The sequence below is a fragment of the Euprymna scolopes genome, chromosome 14 (genome assembly GCF_053919585.1).
Source record: "Euprymna scolopes isolate OS-2025 chromosome 14, ASM5391958v1, whole genome shotgun sequence".
Classification (NCBI taxonomy): Eukaryota; Metazoa; Mollusca; class Cephalopoda; order Sepiida; family Sepiolidae; genus Euprymna; species Euprymna scolopes.
Genome location: NC_136495.1, coordinates 14,595,681 through 14,620,562, shown reverse-complemented (window position 1 = coordinate 14,620,562; position 24,882 = coordinate 14,595,681). Strand labels below are relative to the sequence as shown.

Sequence of the window (24,882 nt, the reverse complement as noted above, 5' to 3'; positions counted from 1 at the left end):
GTCTTTAAATTCTGAATTCTTATATTTTTCTTTCAATAAAAGTTAATGTTCACCCATTTTTTTTTTCACCACTTTTTCAGTTCACTGGACTTGATAAGAACAATGTGCCACCTTGTATGCTGAATCCAGAATTCCAAGTGAATGGGATTCACATCTGGCTGCGGCCACCATCAGAACAGTTGTGTGTAAAACATCCAATCCGCAAGTCTCATCCGAGCTCCAAGACAACCACAACTATAGTTCAGTTGGAGATTGTACATGATAATTATTACATTGGAAATGCCAACAGCCCATCTTTATGTGGTATTGTCCTCCTCCTGGTCATCTCCATCGGACTACACTTAATCTAAACACAAAAGACACTCATGATAAAGAAAAGAAATATTATTATTATTATTATTATAATATGGAGGTTGAATTCGACTCCGACCATTTTTTGAAATCAAGCGAAAGATTTTTTTTGAAGAACAAAGCCATCATGGGATTTATATGAACACAAGTGCACACACACATAATATATATATATATGAGTCTGAATGCAAAAATGCAATAAAACAAATTTCTTGCAAATTGAGACATTAAATTTTACAAAGACGAATATTCTAAATGTAAAGTTCAACAGTAAAAGTTTATTTTAATTAAAAGCAACAATATTAGACAAAAATATCACATTCAACAAAATGATTTTAAGTCGATTAAAGTGATATAAGGCAACATTTTTCAATAATTTAACAATTTTCAATATGGTATTTATTGCGCTTTGCATTCAAACTACACACACACATATATATATATATATATATATATATATATATATATATATATATGAAATGTTACTAAATATAATTGTTTTAGTTGCTATATTTATAAGGGAGAGTGCTCAATATTGTTGAGAGAGCGTACATAAATCTAAATTTGGGGATATGCTGTCGGTCATCATGCGTTGACAGTGTCTTCAAACTTAGATATTATATACATACATGTGTGTGTGTGGCTTCTGTTATATAAAAAGAAAGAATCTTTTAAAAATAAAATTTAGTAACAATACCAGAAATGCTTATAAAATATCAAATCATAAAAACTTACAAAAATAAAAATGTTTATAAGAGTATTTATAAAAAAAAAGAAAAGAAAAAATATTAAATGGTGTCCAGCCATTTTAGTTCAACTAAAAGTATTATAAAATAGAGAGCTGAGTGTATGGGCATTTTTTGAGAGGGTGAGAAAAAAGGTCCCTTGTTCTGGCAAAGGTCTTTGTAATATTTACAAAACCAATCAGTCGATTGGTTGAAATGCTTTTAGAAAAAGATGAAAGAGAAATTCTATAAAAAGAAAAAAAAAATACATTACCGTCAATTTCATCTGTCTCTACTTTTTTATCATAAAAAAATTTAAATATATGAATATATGTATATGTGCATATATGTATACATATGCCTCATATGTATGTGTGGAACTGGAAACTAAAACACAATGGATATACTCACAAAATAGACAAAATCCACACACATGGATTTTTCAAGGGAGATTTTGACACAAAAATTAATCAGTCGTATATATTAAAAAAAAACAAAAAAGCCCTAAAAAAAATTTAAATAAAAATTGGAATTATTTTTCAGGTTTCAAAAAAATGTAAAATATTTTTTCTTTTTTTTCTCTGAGGAATAATTTTAAACTACAGAACACTGGAATATATATATATATATATATATATATATATATATATATATATATATATATATATATATATATATATTAATGATCCTTTACAGTCTCTTTCTCATTCTCCCTACCTAGCTTCTGGTGTAATTCAATAATTGACACTGTATACTGACTGCTTATACAGAGCAAAAAATATAGTTATCTCCCCTGCTCTCCACTCACACTCAGGCAGCCACCCAAACTTTTAATTTTGCTCAGATGTAAATGAATCTAGATTTTTTATTTTTTTTATTTATTTAAGCAATTATATTCATGTCCCGCTACAAATAATTACATAAATTAATGATAGAGTTGGTTTAAAGGAAAATAGATTTTTTGACAATAATGAAATGATTAGTCCAGAGAATGAGCTGATAAGTATGGAAACAAACCTATTCAAAAAGGTTGAGACAGAAACATGATTCAAGAGTTTATGAGCTGCAGTGTTTTCATTTTAATAGTTAAATCTTTGTCATGAAAATTTGACCATTCAAATCCAAATATCAGAACCTATGAACTCTTTAAGCATGTTTTTGTGTCAATATTTTAATTAATTTGTTTTTTTTAGTTTATTTTGAAGTTTGAATGTTGAAAGAAAAACGCGAAGGCTTAGAAACAGTGAAATGAAATATATATTAACAGAAAATACAGAAACGTATATTGGTTGAGTGGTTCAGATTGCTCGATAGCAAGAACTGATTACTGGAAGTGACATCAGGAATAGTCTATTATCAGAATTTGTAGGGGTGCCACTCCAACAGTTTATCAACTCAATTCCTGCACTCTTTCATATATATATATATATATATATATATATATATATATATATATATATATATAATATATATTACATATATACACACACACATTTATTAAGAATATTTAACTTTAAACTTGAATAGAAATTATTCCCAAAAACATGTATGGCAAAAGGACATGTACAAATTATTCTTTCTGAAACTAGATTTAAATGTTTTAAATCTATAACTTTAATGTATATATATATATATATATATATATATATATATATATTATGCTTACCTAATCTCCATCCATTAACACATGTAAACGCATAACCTTGTTGCTGAACTTCATTTTCTACAAAAATAAAAAAAAGATATATATATATATATATATTAGTGATTTTTCGTTGGTTTGATACTAGCAGAGATCTAATGAAGGACATATTAATTTGTAAAGACCTACATATGTATTACTGAAGATCAGAACAATATTGATACTGTCGGTTTCAAATCCAAATGAAGGAGACCTATAATTTGTCTCCTATGCTAGATTGCTAGATTCTCTTCAGCCTCTGTTTATGGATTTTTTTTCTAGGCAGACAAATATAAGCAGGTTAAAGAGAGTCCATCACAAGGGAACAACTTTAGCTCCTCTTTGTTTGGATCTGGTATGTTTGGATATTATTCTAACCTTCTTTAATGCATATATAAATATTATGCTTTTTTTTTAAATTTCTTAATAGAGCACTTTGCTAGGGTTCTCTTTCACTAACCTTATATATGGTTAAAAATAATTAGTGCTTGGAAAGTGACAACTGTTATCCAGTTCCTGTAGGACGTGCATCTCAAGAAAGCGTCAATCCTAGACTGGCACTCAAAGCAATCCTTGTTCATTATTTTTAGCAAAATATGTTTAAAAGAAAGTTTTCTGTTCAGTATATCTTAATATATATGTATATATAAGTACAAAGAAGAGTTTTAGAAATGGATCCAAGATTTTATCAGCAGACTGCTTCCAAATTTCCAGGAATGGGAGCATTTGCAAGTTGAAAACTTCTTTTATGGTTAATCTGGAAGCAGTATGATTATGAATCCTCTGGTTTATTCCTAAAACATTTGTCTGTAAATATATTGAACTATTACTTCAGTAATTAAGTACTCTGCTCAGTTTTTCCTTAAAATAACTTTGTTCGTTTGCTATAATGAATATATTGCACACAAGGGATTAAATATGAAATATAATTTCCAACAAAACAGAAAATTAGTTTATGGAAATGTGGAAAAGCAAGTCAACATGCTAGTAAAAATAAAGACACAAACATTATTAGAGCCGGACAAAGACATTTCAGTCAATTGGTTCGACTATATTCGTTTGTTAAAACAAGCTTTATTTCACTGAATAAAATGTTGAGTTCTGTGAAATAAAACTCATTTTACCAAACAGATATGGTGAAACCTATCTAATGAAATATCTTGGTCCCACTTTAATGGGTATCTTTATTACTATTAGCATGTTGCCGTTTTTATTCGCATTTGCATAAACTAATTTTCCACACATAAATAAATTGCAGATCATGTACAATCAAATTTAGCAGCTAAAAACTTCAATATTGTATAAATATAAACTATTAAATTTTCTGATGCTTAACAAAATGTATTAAAATTATTCTGATTAACAAAAAATTGGTTTAACAATTTTTTTTTTTTGTTTTTATTAGTTTCTCTACAGGTACACATTCTGTTTTCATTGAAATATAAGCATACACAGATATTATGCAAATAGATTGGTGAACAGCAGAAAGATAACAAAATTTACAAGGATTCTTTTTGAACTATCTCTTCCTATTAAGAAGAACTACTAGTTAATGACAATCTCGAAATATTCTGCTTCGGAATAAGAGTTAGCAATCAAATCTCAAATCTAGAGATGTTAGTATGTTTGTGATTGGTTTCTTTCCTACTTGGGACTATTTCTTTTTGGATAATATTAAGTTTAGTAAATAATCTTATTAGCTACCAAACTGTTATTGGTGACTGTTTCTAGATTGGATTCACCAGCTGTAAACCCAATTTCACGTATGTAGCCCTGGGCTTAACAAAATTAATGAATGACAGCTTTGAAATTGGATTCATTTTCTTAATACGAAAAATAGCAGAGATTTGATTTGATTTAAATTTTAAAGATGTTTATAAATTTAATCTTTTCAGATTTCGTGAGTTGAAATCTAGAGAAATATTTGAGAAAGATTTTTTTATAAAATACATCCTCAACGTTTTTTTTTTTTTAAAATACACCTGCCATTTTTTTTTTAATACACTTGCTATTTTTTTTTAAAAAAAGAACAATCCACTCCAGTTTTACTTGACAAACGACAAGAACAATGGCTGCCCATTGGATTTTATGATGAAAAAATGTAGAAACATTTTTGAATGAAAAAGACAAGAAATGTTCTGATATATGATATTTTGTTTTGTGAAGGCTTACGAAAAGATATTGTTTTGGTTTATTTTTATTTGCTTTAATTTTGATTTCTTAGATGAATGTTTATTATTGAATGTATTCTTGCTGTGCCAAGAAAACTAACAGAACAAATGAAACAGTTTTTTTTTTAATTGAAAGAGAAATGCAAAATGTCTACACATATAACGCTAAGAAGGAAACCGATAATTTGCTAACTTTTAAACAAATTAAAGATTTATGGAGAAACAACGCTAGCAGCAGCAAAGCATCTAGACATAGATGGAAACAATTATGAGCATTTCCTTTACACCATGGTTGACATTGCCAATAAAATAACAACAAAAAAAGAAGCAATTTTTTTAATTCAGTGCAGAAATAATTTCTATTCTCTCAATCAAATTTCCTCTCATATTTCTAAATAAATTATCTCGGTTTATTTTAGAATTTTGGAGATGAGGATTGACAACATCGTTTGAGTTATTCTTACTACTATTTGCATCGTTGATGTTATTATCATAATGTTTCGGCCGATGTAATCTCCAACCTTCTTTCAGTGCTCCTTTTAGATCTCAAGAAACTACATGGAACTTATTGTTTTTTTATTTTTTGTGTTTGTTTTTTTTTAAATCCATGAGAATAGACTATTCTTGTCTCATCAACCGTGACAGAGTAGAAGTATTATAAATTTATTTAATTCGTGGTATCGTCTGGTGAGGATTGAATCTCCAACCACCAGAAGACTCATTTCGAAATGATTCTTACTCCACATCTATATCCACTGAAACATGTACGTTCGTTAATTAAATAATAGGTTCAGTTCGAAATCTCATATTGATTTTTGAGTTTTACAAGATATCTGAAGATGGTCAAAGATCATCGGCCAAAAAATTGTGCGAATAACGTCCTAACATCCAAGATAAAAAATAGTGGTCTGAATAATCTATATAAACCTAATTTATCCAAGTTTTAATGATGAAAAGAAAAAAAAAACATTTCAAAATACTTTTAGACAAACAACATAGACATTTCATTTCAGATAAAGCGTCATTATTGTGGGAGGTTGGATGAAGGAAAAAAAAAATTTTAATCAAAATTTTTTTGTTGTTTTTTTTTTAAAACATTAATTGCTTATTTCGTATCTTTTTTTTTTTTAAATATTTGTAAAATAAAATTTTTTCCAAGATTGGTCGACATTTTTGAAAAAAGCCTGTGACAATAGTCTGAAAAATTGAAGCCTAAAACCAGTGTGTGCTTATGTGTAAATGAGGCATATATTACATGTACAAAGCATTTGCGTAAACATACAGAATAGTTAACACCCAATAACTCATAATCCCCCTTAATCCAATCACATAATTTATATCAAACTCATAAGAATTAAATTCTCTACCTAACCAGATAGTTTAACATTTAATAAGATTTTTATTTCAAACCTTTTGCATCCATGAAGTTCGTCTTCTTGTCAACCAACTTTTAATGGTGACAACAACATACCTACATTTGTTGGTCACCATTAAAATTCGATTGTCGAAAATCAAGACTTGATGAAAAAGTGTGAAATAAGTTTATAACCGTCAAAACCTGGCTGGTTAGGTTGGGAATTTTATTCTAATGCGTTTGACATAAATAATGTTTTTTTTTCTGGGGTTTACAAATATCGAGTGTTAACTATTCTGTATTTTTACCAGCATTTACTATGGACATTGCAATTGCACACACACACACTTATATAAGCATATATGTGCAAATGTGTATACGTATTAAAAATGCATATAATAAGAGTGAGTGTCTATGTATGTATGTGTACATATGCATATATATACATATATATATATACACGCACACACGTGTATATATGTATATATATATATATATATATGAATTTCTGTTAATCACCATCAACTTAGTGCCTGTAAAGTATTTATTTGAATGGAAATTATTAAATTATGGTAATCATCCTGAACGTTTTTTGATTGGCTGCTCAGAAGTTCTCATTGTAAAAATATTTAAAAAAAATAAAAAAAATTAGTTATGAACGTTTTTAAAGAGCAAAAAAAAAATGTCCCTTTATTTTATTTTTATTCATTGTGAAAAGAAAGAAAAACTATAAAAAAAATCTTAAAAAAAAAAAAAAATAAATAAATTATAAATAAATTTTTTTGTTCGATGAATAACAAAAATAAAAGAATATTCGCACCCCAAACTCCAACAAAGAAAATTGTGGATCACAAAATTTTGGGTATAAGTTTTTGAAATCTTTCTGAATGAAAAATCACGAGGACTTTTTTTTTTCATTTTTTTTTTCAAAACATGAGTTTATTCTTTTTTTCAAATAAAAAGGACGCAATAATGTGAATGACACAGCATGTTCCCTCGGATTGCCTTGTGGTTGAGATAAATGCTTATTTCCCACTGGCATCAAAAGTCTAGGTTCGAGCCCGGCTGAAAGAGTCATGATATTGAATACCAATTTTTAAGGCAGGCCCTTGTAATTTGAAAGGTTGGCAATATAATCTCCACACCCTCCACTGCTCTCTCTATCCTTTTCTATTCAACCCTGCATTGGACTAAGCTTCTCTCGCATTTATTTGATATTAAGTTTCTTGTATACAAACACTTCTAGCTACATAGGTGCATATGTGTTTCAGCTAAGGCTTTAGAAGGCCAATGTCTTGTTTTCTTTTTTTAAAACTAAATCTTGGAGATGGCAATCTTAGGTTTTAGCCGAAACGTCTATTCACATATGTAGTCAGAAGATTTTGCATGAATAAAAATATAAATAAATATACAGCTCTATTTATTCTGGAGCACTATTATCTAAACAAAGTAAGATTTACAAGAGTGTTTATCCAATCTGAATGAACAGAACTACACCTGAAATATGCATATATTTTTTTATTTTCAGAAATTTACATAAGCCAATCTGTACCGTGGGTTTCAAACCTGATAATAGGGAACCGTTTTAGGTCCCAATATCAAGCTCTCTAAAACGGTTCTTTATTATCAGGTTTGAAACCGACGGTACCGATGGCTTATCTAAACTTCAGAAAATAAAAATATAAACATTAAGCTCTTATTTTGATTTATTTTCCTTATGATAGACCATACTGCTGGAATTATTTTTCCTTAAAATACAACTAAGTATATATATATATATATATATATATATATATATATATATATATATATATATATATATATATATATATATTAGTTATCTTTGTAATGCCATAATGTCTGCTAAAGAGATTAAAGAATTATTTCACATGTCTTAATATTCAACATTTAAAAACCTTTTAATGCGTTTGGGTTTTAACACATTTTTAATTGCAGACAGTTTTAGAGCTTTCTATATTCCTTGAAAACGTAACAGTTAAAGGAAATTGGAAATATTTTGCTGTTCTGTGAAATAATTTTGTAGTTTCTCAAAAATAAGATGCTTTGAGAGCAGCTTTTTCTTAAAAAAGGAAACAGCTTGACAGCGTTTCTTGAAAAAAAGAAAAAAAAAAGCTTAACAGCGTTTTTTGGAAAAAATAAAGTGGTTTAATATTTTTCTATCTCTAAGTATGAAACATTGAAAACATTTCAACCCTCAAAAAAGAAACAACGCAATATTTTTTCCCCGTAAAGCAAACCGTATAAGAAATCTCCTCCCTTCTAAATAAGGAATGGCAGAAGCGAATATACATTTCTTAGATAGCTATATTTTATTTTTCCTAAAAATAAAACAGTGCCTGTAACTGGATTTCAATTTAGTTTGCAAAAATGTTATAAATTTACGCATAAGTCATCATTTAAAAATTGAATAAAAAGAAATTTGAAATTTTCTCGGGAAGTTAGGTTTTATTTTCTGTTGGCAGCATTTCACTCATCCTTAACTGCTTCAGGACAAAATGTAATTGCTTCTGAAATTTGCAGATGGACATGATAGAACTAAAACCATATTTTTTCTAAAAAAAAGTAAAAAAAAAAAATAAAATAAAAAAAATATATATATATATAATTAAAGAAAAGTTACATTTTCACCAAATGCCGAGAACATTTTTTTTCAAATCCAATGTCACTCATACACGCAGAAATTTTCAAACATTTGTGCATTCCCCCCCCCCCTCAAAGTATTATATTAATTTTCTTTTGTATCATGTCTATCTGTGATTAATAGGAGCCAATATGTTTCTTTTTATATTTTGTCTTGGGGAAGCGTAGATCGATCAAGATGTCAACACAAACAAAAAATTTAGAAAGTGAAAAAGTTTTCAATTTTCTTTTTACTTATTTTTTGTATAGAATTAAAGAATGTTTTAGTTTTATGTTTGCATTTTCTTAAATACATATGGATAAAAAATAAATCGCATGACATAACTAATAGAACATATTTTTTTCTGCATTATAAATTCTTTCAGTTGCATTTTGTATAACGACTTAATATTTCGGATTCCAGTGTTTGAATTTATTCTTTATTTTTCTAAGCTTACTGGATAGTCCAGAACGGGTTTAGATAAGATCTCTCAGGTTACTACCAATAAAAAAAAAGTCATCTCGTGTTTTTAAATCAAATTAATGTTGAAGCTAATTCAAATTTTTTCCTTCTTATTCTATAACTGCATATAACCGGCGTCGTCAGGTTGAAACACATTGCCAGGCGGAGGATTTACTCACAGACTATTTGATATGCACCGAATATCCTAACTATTAATCCTATTACGATTTTCCTTAAGTTGACCACATACCGTATTTATTGAAACATGAAACACATCCATCTTCGTCTATGAAAATCAAACAGGAACATAACTCTCGCAACTTAAAGTATAATAACTCATTACTTAAATAAATAAAGCTGATTTCCGTTTTCAAACGGAACTGATATCGGTTAATTATAATTAAAAATAAATTATTTTTAAATAATATTTTTATAATTTAAATAAATCAACTTTAAAAACAAGTTATATAAATTAGAAATGTCAAACACGCGATTATTCGTCAGCGATGGAAAAAAATAAACATAATATTACAAATAATTTTGCAGATATTTCCAACAAAGATATATAAATATATACATACTATTAAAAAATGTGATTTTAACAAACCGTTAACATGATTACGCGCGTCTTTATACTAGTTGCATATAATGTTATAAGGACTTAATATTTGGAATTCCAGTGTTTTAATTTATTCACGTTATATTTTTCTTAGTTTACTGGATAGTCAGAACGGGTTTCGATCAGATTCTTCAGGTAGCCACAAAAAAAAGAAAGTGATGTTATGTTATTAAATCAAATTAAAGTTGAAGCTAATTAACAAAAAACAACTTGTTCTTTAACTGCATATAACCGGCATCGTCAGATCAAAACATTACCAGGTGGAAGATTTAGTTATATACTATTTAATATGCTCTGAATATCCTAACTATTAATCCTGTTACGATTTTCCTGAAAGTGGACCACATGCTGGATTTGCAGAAACATAAAACATATTCATCTTCATCTATTAACATCAAACAAGGATAGAACCGTGATAGCTTAATACTATCATAGCTTTATTTATAACAATAAAGCTTAATGATATTTCTAAACGCGACTGATGTTGGTTAATAATGATTAAATATAAATTAAATTAAATATAAATTAAATCGATCAACTTTAAATAATACCCCTGAACAAAACAATTCTTTTACCAATAATCATTAATAACAAAGCTAATTACTAAAACAGAGTTTTGAAATGCAATATGTAAATTAAGTAACTTTGCTAATATAGATTTCCTTTGAATAAATTAGATATATAGAAATCATGCTGGAATAAAAATGTATAAAAGTTCGTTTTCAGTATGAAAATTAATTTGTGAAACAGTGTTAGCTTCTGTATGTATTAGTCAGATTGTGAACAGACAGACAGGAATACGATTTTACTGTAATAGATGCTCTTCAGTTTAAAGAGACCCATAAGGTTGCGCTCATAGCCAATATATTTTTATGAAATGGACTAGATAAGTAGCAACAGGAGGTGTATGGGAAACAGGCTGTTACCTACGTAACACATCCCCTTCTCCACATCGTTGATGGATCGAAAGAGGCAGCAAAGCTATTATAGTGAGGCATCAACACCATCACAAGAACTGATAGAATTAAGTTGCAGGTAATGCCAAACTGTCTTAAAGGCTCCACAAAGTCTTTCCCATAGGTGGGTATTCCAAAAGACAATCGAGGTTTACTTGCCTCTGGATGGGCTGCTTTCTAAGGCTGATAAGCTTCACCTACCCAAAGCAACTAGTTATGACGCTGGTGACCTGCTTAGACCCTTCCTTCTGTCAGTAGCAGCAGGTCTGCTAGGGTTATATGCAAGCTATATGGATTCACTTAAATTGCGACGTGTTTGGTGTTGGTATTGATTTGCAAGTGAAAGTGAGAACGTTTTATTGATATTAAAAAATATATATACTAAGTAAACACACACGTTAAAAATCAGCATTAACCTTGTAGACTAGCTGTTAACAGAGGTTGGAAAATATTGTTTACTAATTTATACATGGCTGGCAGGATAGAGATTTAAAAAAACTGACAGTTTAGGTTTTATATTTAATTCCTAACTGGAATGAAGGAAAAAGAGATCGCTGCATATCTTTAGTTGGAATGAAAAGAGCCGCAAAACCACAAGTTGTACATCCCTCCCTATCCCTCTCTCTCTATATATATATATTAGTTGTATCATTGTAGTTTTCTAAATGTGAATTTACTGAGACTCTTGTGTTTATCAAAACGTGTTTAATGAACAAATAGTGTGATTATAGTAGATTTATTTATACAAACATTATTGGCTACATATGTGCATACATGTTTCTGCTGCGACTCTTCAGAGAAATAGAATTAGTCCTCATCTTCTTAAAGCTGATGATAGTGTTTCTCGGAAAAGAGTCGCAGCAGAAACACGTATGCACATATGCAGCCAATAATGTTTGTATAAATTACACACACACACGATATATATATATATATATATATATATATATATATATATATATATATATCCAAAATAATGTTAAAATAGTTTGAAAATTTTTCAAACATTTATTGTAATAATTCTCAACATATTAATATAGTTTTGTACTAAACAATAAATGAAATTGGTGAATGTTAACCGTCTGATGAGATGGATGATTGAAACCTAACTGCATTCATGTATATATTTTCCATATTATATATATATATATATATATATATATATATATATATATATATATATATTCTTGAAATCACTCGAAAATAAGGATTAAAGAGTGTCAGGTGGCTAGTGAGACAACACTAATGATCTGTAACGGTCGAAGTTGGGCAGAAATTGAATATTTAAGTGGACAACACAAGAACTTGTGTACGTTGGACTCGAAAATGACCATGTTATAGTCAATTGGGAAGCATCCCTTTGGTATTATGTTCCACAATGAGCAGTTCAAGGAAAGAAACTTTGCTTATGGAATTTTTGTTTAGCTTTAGGTACAGATAGAATAAGGGTGGTTATTGACAATGGTGGTAGGTAGCAAAGTGTTTGTTGCGAATGTTTTACTGAGAACTTATTACTCAGCACTTTTATCCATTGCAGACAAGATTCTCAAGTTTGAGAAGTGCAGCTAAAGAAGGTTGGAGGTTGCGTCGGCCGAAACATTGTGATAGTAACAGTAGTTTTACTTATTTTCACCCCAACCCGGCACGCTGCCATTTGGAACATAAAAACTATTTGGGATTGGCCTAACAGTGAACTGAAGAGAGTTGAGCAGCGAGATGTCCATTTATATTACATTTAAACTTTTGTATATCAGTACAGTCAGGGAAGCAAGAAACAGGAAGAGAATTCCAAAGTCTAGCAGTCTGAAGAAGAAGCTATTAGCGTAGATAATAACACAAGCATGTTTCGAGGATCAATATTTTGGTCTTTGAGACAAATTTATTTGTCGTAGAAGTGACTTGAAAAAGATGGACTTCTGAGAAATTGACATTTCTATCATGAATAAGGTCTGATTTTAAGACAGATATATTGGCATTCGAAACATGTTTATGTGTTACTATTTTTACTAGTCTGTTTCCATGCTTATTCACTAATCCCATATGCGATTGTATGTAAATTTAGAAAATCCATTCAGCACAATATTTGATTCTCTTCTTTCCAATTTGAAATTAGAAAAATAACGACTGGAGATGAAAAGGAGTTTTTGGTGGGTAACTAATCTGTATAAGTGTCGAACTTAAAAATTTTGCAAGCAAATATGCACAATAGATATGTTTAAGCTTGCATGCTGAATGCACAAACAACCTGTGCTGAGGGAAATTGTATTTGCCAATTTTAAGTTCTGCCATTTATATTTTTACCCCTATACGATCTGAATTATGATGTAGATGATCAAAAAAATATTTGTTAATTTTAGCTGGCGGCATACCCAATGTAAGTAATGGATAGTTGCAATCTGGAAGTATCTGGCATCTACCCAGATAATCAACTAATACCTACAAAGCGTATTTGAATCAATTCCCCACTTTATTTATGCCGTTACATTCATTTATTTACGACTGAACGAATTAGATCAACTTGGTCATAAGGGCTAATCTAGCAGCATAATTTCACTTGAAATAGAAATTGGTGCAACTTTCAGCTATTTTCAAATAAAAGCAAGTTTCATTTTTGTAAAACTCAAATTACATCACAATAAAAGTAAAGTCAACGCTATCTAAATAGAATGTTAATTACATTAAAATAAACTTATGAAAATATTGAGTTTGATATTACGTTTTCGAGGGGCAAGTGACTGATATTTAAAAGTGGTAGAATAGACAGGAATCTTAAAAGTAAAGAAAGTAAAAAAGAAAACCCTAACCCCACTTTATACGTAGGGAGTCTGAAAATGATTATGTATTGATTATATACAATAATTAAAACATTATATTTATTGCTCCCCCAGTGTAGAGCGCATGTAAAATAGAAGTTGGTTTGGTGACTTAAAAAACAATGTTTTTCTGACTCCAAATTTCATACCACAATCAGACCATCTGAATCTTTACCATTTTTAAGAAGGGTTGTCGGTGTGAGGTATGGTTCAGTGCAGTTCTAGGAGGTTCATGTTCCTAGGCTTTACTTTCTTGCTCCTTTAGAAAGGGTTAGTTTGTTGCTAATTGCCTACTGAGGAATGCCAATGGGACTGCCCAGGAAAGTTTTGTTCAGCCAAATTTCCCTTCCTCCTAGACGCTGGTTTCATATCTTACTTTCTGACCTTGTGTCACATCTTCCTGTCACGGATGGGAGTAAACAAAGCTCCATCCGAGGTATGGATGCATGCTATGGAATATCTGCAAGGCTGTGGTAAGTAACCTATTTTTCAAAGTTCGTCACCAATAGCTTTAAATTTTGCAAATCCATATTTGATTCTAACTAGCCAGTTCTCTTTTTATTCTTGCTTAATGTATTTTATAAAAAGAAAAAAATGTATTTTATTTGATTATCTTTTAAAATATACTTATTCTGGATAGGAATATTATTAAAATGTACAAATGTTTAATAGTGACTTTATCAACATAGCTTATTACATTAAAAAAATCTTTTTTACTTGACTGAAATATAATTTTTTTTAATCTAATAGTTCAAGTTAAATTCCACTTGAATTGTACTTTGGTCAGATTTCTCCCATGGAATCATATTTTTTTTTTTTAATAATAACAGGTTTCACTTATTTTTACGAATACAAGTTTGATTATATTTGTTTGTATTCTTTACTTTTTGAAAATTAAACTTTGAAAACGTTTGGCTTTCGGAATGTCTTTCTGAAAATTATTTGCAACAGCAAATGATTATCTCATGCAGGGTAGAGAGGGGAGGGTGTTGCCTAATTTAGCCACGGGTTAGGGTTAAGGTCCCATGTTAAATGGAACAATCACCCTATTCTCCTTCACTTGTAACATGTGTCACGAAGCAGATGCATTACCTTTGCTTGGTTTGTTCACAAAAAAGTAACTTTGTAAATACCGCCAACGCTTAGTGTTGAGACTGTCACCAGCATAAATTAACAACCATTCAAATATTTGTGTGATGTTCACACCTATAAAAGATTTTAAAAAATTCTATTGCAATATAGAAAGAAAATAACTGTATAAAAATATTTGTTTGAATATTATAAAAATGAAGGCTTCTTGTATTCCCAAAGTATATTTTACACACACATCCGTCTCTCTGTATTAAATGGCCTTGTGCCCGATTTGATAAATATCTATATGTTTTCCTTTTTTTTTCCTGTTTTTTTTTCCTGTTTTTTTTTTTTTCACTCCTGTTGACATTCGAATAAGCAATTTTTTTGGTCAAGTTTCTTGGAGTTCCTTATTTGACAAATACACTATTTTTTATTTATTTTCATTTTTTTTAAAACCATAACTCATATTTGTTTGTCCTGCATTATATATATATATATATATATAAAATGGCCTTGAACCAGTTTGAAAATCCATAGATTACACCAGCTTTAATCTGCCTGCTACAGTTATATATGGGCGCCCTTGGCATTCATATTGAGGAATAGTTGGTCATAATGAGCCCTGCCAGCTCCAGAAGGTCTCCCTCCTGGACAATACCAACTCCACTGTACCAAAGGAGAGATAATAAACAAGAATCAACAAAAAAAAATAATAATAATAAAAAAAACTCAAGGACAATGACATAAAGATCCCCACCAAACAAGGGGAAAGAGCTGAGGAAGCAATTTTTTTTTTGTTCCTGTCCTTAGCAGATAACAACAGCACGAGGGACGCCCCACCACTAAACCGGCCTTGTACCATTCTTGTGGGGTGTGACTAAATCCCTAATCCAGCTTTTGATGACTGACAACAAAGAAAGCAGTGCCTGTCTGTTACCTTCTTCGATTCCATTGTCTTCTGTGATCAAAAAGATAAAGAAAACTTTAATAATTGTAAAAAAAAAAAAAAAAAAAAAAAATACATACACACACATACAAAAAAAAACAAAAACAAACTGCAGGATGTTCTTCACAAAAACTTGAACACATTTCAAAACAATCAATAAAATTGAATTGTGGCTTCAAAAGGCTTGAGTTTTCTTACATTTAAAAATTGTTTTTTTTTTTGTATATTTGAATTATTCAGACAATTCTTGTCATCTTAAGTGTTATTCTCACAACGTTTCGGCCGATGCAACTTCTGATCTCATACCTATATATTTTGTTGAACTCGAAGGACCAGTGACATAATGGATAAAGCATTAAGTAAAATTCAGAGATTAAAGGTTCAATCTTCAATGCAGACGATATTAAGAATACAATTGTAAATTACTTAAGACACGGTTATGGTTGATGGAATGAGACCTAGCCACACCTGTGGATTAAATAACAGGTTCTTTTCAAAATTCAACGCAGATTGCCCGAGTTCTACAAGATATACCAGAAGAAGGCTGACCTTGGCTGAAATGTTATATGAATAAAACTCAAGGTCAAATAATCCAAATTTTCAATCGTTATCAAAAAATTCCGAACAATTTTTTTTTGTTGTTGTTTATCATTCAAAGCGAAATAGTAAAATGATTTTTTTTCTTTTGTTTCGGAATTTTTTAGATGAGGATCGATACTTAGTATCATCTGTATTATTTGGACTACTGTTCTCATATTGGATGTCACTCTCACAATGCTTCGGCTGATCTAACCTCCGACCTTCTTCAGTTGCCTCTTGTTGAACTCTGAAACCTGGAGCATATATGGAAAATTGTATTCATAGCGATAACACGGAAAATACAATTACTGGGGATTGGATCCTTAATTTTCTGGAAAACTGTCGTCTAAAACTGATTATCACATAGCACTTTTATCCATTGCAGACAAGATTTCCAAAGTTCGAAAAGACGCACCAGTTTGATGGAATCTCTGACCTTCTTCAGGTGGGTCCTCTCAAACTCGAGAATCTATATTAAATTTCGAACAAAATAGAATCCTTTATTTAATCAAAACGGATAGTAGTTCTCGTTCTGTAGTGCAATGGATAAAAGTCCTAAATAATAATCAGTTTTAAGAGACACTCTTCTGGAGGCCGAAGGTTCAATCCTCAGTGTGGGCAATACTAAAAACGCAACTTACTTACGATTTCTACCCAGTTATGACTGACGGGATAAGATCCACCTACCCCATGGATTAAATAAAAGGATTCCATTCAAATTATACAGATTCCCGAGAAGAACGTCATAGGTTAATCATCTGAAAATCCAAGATGAAAACGATAGTCAAAAAAGAATATATATATATATATATATATATATATATATATATATATATATATATATATATATATATATATTCTTAATACAAAGTGATTATTTTTATCTACATTTTGTGAGTTCAGTTATGTTCTGTTGTTGTATGTTTAGTTTTTTTTTAATAAAACTATTTCCCCCTTCACGTTTACATAATTTAAACATTTTTTTCATTAAACGTGGGGTATATATGTACAATAATCAAAATATAGAAAAAAAACATGCTATTCACAGTGAGATATTATATTATAAATACAGTCATTAATATGCATTATTGTAATAACACACGTAAATGGGCTGCAAAGAAGGTGGGTTCTCTCTACCGTGCTAGAAAGCTATTAACGCCTGAAAGTATCCTATACCTCTATAAGGCCACCATACGCTCATGTATGGAGTATTGTTGTCATATTTGGTCTGGTGCATCTGCCACTAGTCTCTCACTCCTAGACAAGGTTCAAAAGAGAGTCGCCAATCTGATAGGTCCTGAACTGTCAGCTAAACTTCAGCCTCTGTCCCATCGACGAAATGTTGCATCCCTCTGCCTGTTCTACAAGTACTTTAATGGTGAATGCTCTGACGAACTGCAAGCACTTGTGCCCCCTCAATGTAAATACCCCCGACAAACCCGACGAGCAGCTAAATCCCACCCCATCACAGTAGAGATCCCTAGATGTAAGAGAGCCTTTTACTCCAGTAGTTTCTTCCCCAGAACAGCTAGACTTTGGAATTCCCTTCCGGGTCCCTGCTTCCCCGACTGTACTGACATGCAGAAGTTCAAGTGCAACGTGAACCGACATATTGCTGCCCAACTTCCTACACAGTACCCCTGATGCTTATGTCCCTGATAATAGCCCCCTACAACAAAGTGGCAATGTGCCTTGTTTGGGGTGAAAATGTAAAAAAAAAAAAAAAAGAAAAAAAAGAATTAAGAGAATATAAATTAAAATGGTCAATAGATAGGAAAATGGATGACGAAAATAAAAATTGAATAAATTACAATATTTATTAACCCATCAAAAATTCACACAATGGGTTAAGGATTTGTCTTTATTTTAATTCCTTGTTTGAATTTGATGGATTAATAAATATTGTAGTTTATTCAATTTTTATTTTCATCAATTTTGCTTTTTTAATTGCTCTATTCAATATATTGAGCTCTGTATTATATTATCTTAATAAGTTCTATTTCAAAGATAATATTTATCTTTGTAATTTTATTACACACACACACGTACACACACACACACACATATATATATATATATATATATATATATATATATATATTAGTCATCCACAGACAGACGATTTCGCTGTATAACAGCTCTTTATTGTAACTAGACCAACACCTATTCCAAGTCGAAGAAACAACCATCCAGTTAATAGTCAGTAGCTCTATCCAATGGCGCCCTCGGTAATAATATCTAACAGTGCTTCATTTGTTTTTATTTATAATAAACTAGCAGGATGACCCGAAGTTGCACGGGATTGAATGATGATCAACAAATGTTCACACTCATCAAAATTGGTGCAACTGCCTATTTTTCAATCAAATCGATCGATTACTTACTCTAGTTAGGGATCCATCATGGAGGAAGCTCACATGTTTCTTGACTTAGTTCAAAATACATTGTAGTCTTTTTTTTTTCTTTTAAATATAATGGCTTGAATTAAAGTTTAAAATGCAAAAGTCAAGTATCATGGTGCAATTGTGCTTTAAACAGAAACATTCATTTCAAACACGCCCCTGTTATATCAAAGAATCTACTGTTGATTTTATATGTCAAGCCTTTCGGCTTGTTGTGGTAATAAAACTTTTCAAATGTACTTGTGATGCTAGGCTGCGCCTGCTCCTTCATTCATCGGATTATTTCGATTATCAAAGACATTCCGATATAAAACCTAAGAACACTGCCAGACATAAAGTACCTTCATGTTGAATTTCATAAAAATCGGTCCGGCCGTTTTTGATTCCATAGGGAACGAATTCACCCCACCCCACACAAAGTTCCTTTTTTATAATAAGTTGGTTGGTTGGTTGGTGGATTTTGTTTTAAGGCATATCAACCCTTTTCAGGTTATTTAATGCCGAATCCAAAGATTTTGAAGAAAGATTTTCGGTTCTATTTAGCCCATAGTTGGGACCCTAACAGGTACTACCACTCCTGGTCAGAGTGGACCTGGAAGCAATGGTAATAAAAGGCTGGCTCCACACTCCCTGAAGCCCGCAAGCTGGGGGCTCACCACTGGATATAGTTTAAGGTCATATCCAGGACCTTGTTTATAATAAGCGATAGAGATGAAAACATCATTAGACAAGGGAAATAGTATTATTAAACAGAAAAGAAAAAGTTAACAGAGCCTGTCCTTTGTTTTTCCATATCATTTATTTGAACTAAGAATATTTTCAGCGCCCTCACCTTCTTCCCAACGATTATGGTGACAGATCAACAGAACAGATATAACACGACACGTGAAGGTGGACAATCGATCATGCTTTTTCAAACCAACAAAACATGTAGCTCCAAGTAAAATTGCGTCATCTCAAAATAGTATTTTTCTATTAAAAAAACAATTATATTTACGAAAAGATTACAGATTTTCGAAGAACATATAGAAATTTGTTTATTTTTTTTTTTTTTCTGAATTTTTGAGATGAGGATAATTTGTATTACTTGGATTCTTCCGACTATTGGTCTCATCTTAAATTTTTCACAACGTTTCGGCTGACGTAATCTCCGATTTTCCTCAGATGATTTTGTCAAACATTGGAATCTTTTTGTTGAACTCTGGAACTACAGAGAATTTCGAATGGAACTCTTTATTTAATCCATGAGGGTCGTATGTTCTCGTTCTATCAGCCATAACCGAGTAGATATAATCTTCAACTGTATTCAAGTATGTCTTGTTGAACTCGATAATCTGCACAGAATTCAAAATAAAACCATTAGCATGTTCTTCTCATTCCGACAACCATAACTGGGTAAAAGTATGAAGTAGTTTGCAACTGTATTTTTAGTGTCGCCTGAACTGAGGATTCAACCTTCAACCTTCAGAAGTGTAACTTACAACTGAATTTTATCAGGTACTTTATCCAAAGGAGATTGAAGGTTCAATCGTCAGTGCGTTCGACAATTGTGAATTAGGACTCCTACCCAGGGATGACTGACGGAATTAGAGCATGCTACTCCTATGAATTGAATAAAGAATTCCGTTTGGAATTTCGTCCAGATTCCCGAGTTTGACAAGATACACCTGAACAAGGTCGGAGGTTACATGGACCGAGACATTGTGAAAATAACGCTGAAGATGTGGACTGTAGTCCGAATAATCAAAATAATATGAAACATTTTTAATGGAAACGTTTTTTTTCTGAATGCATATTAATTTGAAATTTTTTGTGTGTATGGTAGAAGTATGATAATAGATACAATGCCAGACTGAACTCAATCCTTTCAACCACATTAGATCAAACATATATATATATATATATATATATATATATATATATATATATATATATATATATAGTAGTAAGTTATGAAAATATATATGGCAATTAAGCGTTTCATTCTCGTGAGAATTCGAATTCTCATGAGAATGAAACGAGGAATACTTTGTGTAGCTTAATTGCCATATATATTTTCATAACTTACTACCTAGCTCTACCTATGTCTTGCACACTGTTGAAGTAAATACTGAAACTTACGCATAAAACTATATCTTTGTATATTAATTTATGTGATTAAATGAAGTAATCATATATATAAGCTAAGTTTTCAAACGAAAAGTGAAAAATATAGATTTTAATTTTGAAGTTAAAATTATTCTCAATTTTCGTTAGCTTTATTATGGCTGTCATGACTTCTGAGCTAAACTATTTCTAGAAAAATGGCTCGTTTTGAATTAAATTCTCTGCTAAAAAAAAAAACAACATTGAGTGGAAATCGACTAAAAAAAAAAAAATGTGTGTCATCATCTACTACCAGAGCTATAAAATTCTCTAGGCAGCTTGCATACATAAAAATGGAGCCAAAAGCAAATAAAATCACGAGATATGTTAGAAAATGAATTGGTAATGTTAAAAGTATTTGGTGCAAATCCATAATTCTCCGTCATATGTAAAAATAAATATCAAGAAAAATCTTTATGATGTACGGTATCAGTGACGCAAAAAAAAAAAAAAAAAAAAAAAATTACTGTACAGTAAAATAACATAAATTGATTAGTTAGTTTCGATAAAAAAAACAAAAATCAAATTTTATAGCTAAACGACAATCTCTCGATACCAGTTTGCAAATAGTTTAAAGAACAAAGGAGATAAAACTAAATAATTCAAACTTTTGCAAGATTTAGAAAGCCATTCTTAAAATGTGGAAGGGGAGATGTCTTCGAAAAATTTTTTAATTTATCATTGGTTAACTCCACTAAAAATAGCTCCTCAGAAATAAAGTCTAAAATCAGCGTTGTACATCATTGTAGTGCCTACGAATTCCCATCAATCACTTTAAAATGTTTATATTGCTAAAAATAAAATTACTTGATCAATTTACATGATTATTGGTGTACAATATTTTCTCTCCGTCACAGGTACATACACTATAAAGATTTTTCTTTATGTGAGTGGAGTTATGAACTAGCATTGAATGAATGAGTAATACGCCTGTACGAACTTCTTCATCGATTACTACATCTTTTGTCACATCAGATATGGATTGCATGTTGGCCATGGCAGTACGAAGGGATTTTTTTCCATGATATCTTATCATTTATTGGCACTCACTAAAAGTCTTTTTTCAATCTGCCTTTTTCTTTGACAAGTCTGTACTGCCTAAAATGGTTAAAATGCAGAGGTTGATTCTAATCTGGTCACCTGCAACCTTAATAGTAGGAAGTCAGAGTTAACTTGTCAGAAGGCGCAAGTCAAATTCACTGAATCATATGCTTGTCATTTCCCTGCATTCTCAGAAAGACCGAAGATATCTCCGAAAGACGTTAAAAAACAAAAACAAGACAAAAAAAAACAAACAAAAAAAAAAAAACACACCAAATATTTTAAAGCAGCTTATACAATAAGTTCAACTTTCAAATTGTTTGTTTTGTTTTGTTTTTTAAGCTATTTTCATCATGGAGAGTGATGTTTATATTGCACTTTGAAGTAATTGGAATTCATGGATAAAACATTCTCCACCACTGATTGCCATAACAAATAACACCGAAAGCTTATCGTTCAAATCCCTCAACATTCACAGGCAACAGGAATTGGAACAAATACATTGAGGACATTGCCAGGGCTACTACAAAGAAGCTGGGCTCCCTTTACCATGCTAGAAAATTAATTAAATCAAAGTGTATCATATGTCTCTACAAAGCAACCATTCGCCTATGCATGATGTATTGTTGCCACATCTGGGCTGGTGCATTTAACACTAGTTTCTTACTCATGACTGGGTCCACCAGAAAATATCAATAGGTCCCACACTGTCGGCCAAGCTCCAACCTCACTGCAATGTTGCATCCATGTGCCTGTTTTGCGAGTACTGTAATGGAATATGCTCTGATAAACTGGTTTATGTCTCTCCGAAGAACATATTCCCGACGAACCGGACAAGCAGCAAAATTCCACCCCTTCATTATTAACGCCGGAAAGCCTTCTACTCTGTTTCTCTGCTCAGACTGATGGACTTTGGAATTTCCTTTCTGTTGCCTGCTTCCTTAACTGTACTAAGATGCAGAAGTTTAAATGTAATGTTAATAGATATCTCGCTGCTCAACTCCCCACAGTCCCCTGTTAGACATGATCTCAAATAGTAGCCCTTTGTGTCCAAGTGGTAATATGCCTTGTTTGTGGCGAATACATTAAAATAAAAAAACCCTATCCTCAACGCTTCCGAAGATGGTATCACGAAAATAGAACTAATCATGCACTAGACCCTACCAATTGTTTAGAGTGAAAAAAAATGTTCTGAGTGACAGACTTTTCGAATGTGTCCACTAACTTACGTATGGTTTAGTTGGAAGGTTTTTAAACTGAATCCATTTATTTGACCCAGCGATATAGATATTTTCTCATGTCGGTTTATTTTTTTTGAAATTTCTTCAAATATTGAACTTAAAAACTTCTCGGTTGAATTCAATCTTTAATATCTCTTAAGCAATACCTTTATACAATGTCCATCATAATCACTTTAACGCACTAATTCTCGTAAGATCATCGAAGTTAAGCAACGTTGAGTCTGGTCGGTTCCAGATGAGTAACAATTTGAGAATTCCAAGCATTGTTTGTAGAAGAACATTGACACCTCCCTGCAATGACTGCAAAAACCTGACCTCATCGTCTCCCCTGACCGGAATATACTCGTGACTGGCGATCGGTTGTGAATTTGATATTCCCATAAGACTTCCTCCTTTGTAGGAACGCGATTCAACCCACCTACTGCTTCGTTACTGTGGTAATACAATAATCGATGCAAATAAAAGATTCAGTTTCAAAATATCCAGAAGATTACTAACAATACCAAAAGAAGAAGACCGCAGTGTGAAAAAAAAAAGCCAAAACATTGCAGACATAGCCAAAATGAGGAAAACGGTCCAAAATAAGTATAAATGATTTTGTTTTTTTATTCAAGATGTATATAAATTCCTAAGAATGAATATGGTGCGACTTTGTTGGTGTCATTTGTTTTCCTAATTATTTTTAGAATCAGCTACTTACAAGAAGGGCTACATGAAGGTTGCCAACATCTATAAGTGAAAGCGGTGCTATGAAACTTACTGGATTTGAACTTTCGATATAATATAGTGAGAAAAATTTATATATATATATATATATATATATATTACTAGAGGCCACCTGGCGTTGACCGGTTGTAAAATACACAATATTATATTTTGATTAATGCAGAATAATTATCATAAACAGAAATACCGTAGGTATTAACCGTAACATACAATTCTTTAAAAAAAACAAAAAAGTAAAAAAAGGCAGAAAAGAAACTGAAACATGTACATGCGAGTATTATGTTTTTTGAAACAGTTCACATTTCGTAAGTAAAAAAAAATACTCAAGCCGAAATCGAAACCAAAACCTTAAGACAGTAAGTCAAATACTATAACTATTAAGCCAGCTTGATATGGTCTTTAAAAAGTGTTCTCAAACCAACTTATACTTAACATAAGGAAGCTGTCATGTTTCACAACTGCATATGTGCAGATGTGAAACAATTGAAAACAGATAGAATTTTGATTACCCCCCCCCCACGTACCAATTTGTAAAATTTTGATCTCTTAGCAGACCTGTTTTTTTTCCGGATGAAAACGGATTAAAAATTTTTCCAAATATCCTATATACCAAATTTCAAGTTTGTAGATCAAAAATTCGTTGAGTATAAAGGTTGAAAAATATCCTTATGCACATTCCCAATTATTTATTTATTCATTTATTTATTCCATGTTGAAAATATTCAAAAGATTAAAAGCATTGAATTCCAACAAGGGTCGTTGATACTGCTCAATCAAATCATCTTAGCAAGATATGGCTGTATTTACATAAAGAATAGAAAATTATATATATATATATATATATATATATATATATATATATATATATATATATACACACGCATACACGAAGGTTGTTCGAGGATTAGTCGGCATAAAGGAAATACATTCATTAGTAAAAAAAATCAGTTGATTT

At 31.0% G+C, this 24,882-nt stretch overlaps 1 protein-coding gene and 1 long non-coding RNA gene across 2 annotated transcripts in view; one reads left to right on the top strand and one right to left on the bottom strand.

The window, feature by feature from the left end:
- LOC145292865 (uncharacterized) overlaps positions 1-15,974 on the top strand; it is a 773,000-nt gene extending 757,026 nt beyond the window's left edge. The window contains exon 7 of the mRNA XM_080138974.1: positions 81-15,974. Coding sequence (XP_079995100.1) covers positions 81-350 — 270 coding nt within the window. The 3' untranslated portion in view covers positions 351-15,974. The remainder of the gene's footprint in view (positions 1-80) is intronic.
- The window catches only part of LOC145292866 (uncharacterized), a 177,063-nt gene that overhangs the window by 25,797 nt on the left and 126,384 nt on the right, over positions 1-24,882 (bottom strand). The window contains exon 2 of the long non-coding RNA XR_013869610.1: positions 2,743-2,799. This is a non-coding gene — a long non-coding RNA (uncharacterized LOC145292866). The remainder of the gene's footprint in view (positions 1-2,742; positions 2,800-24,882) is intronic.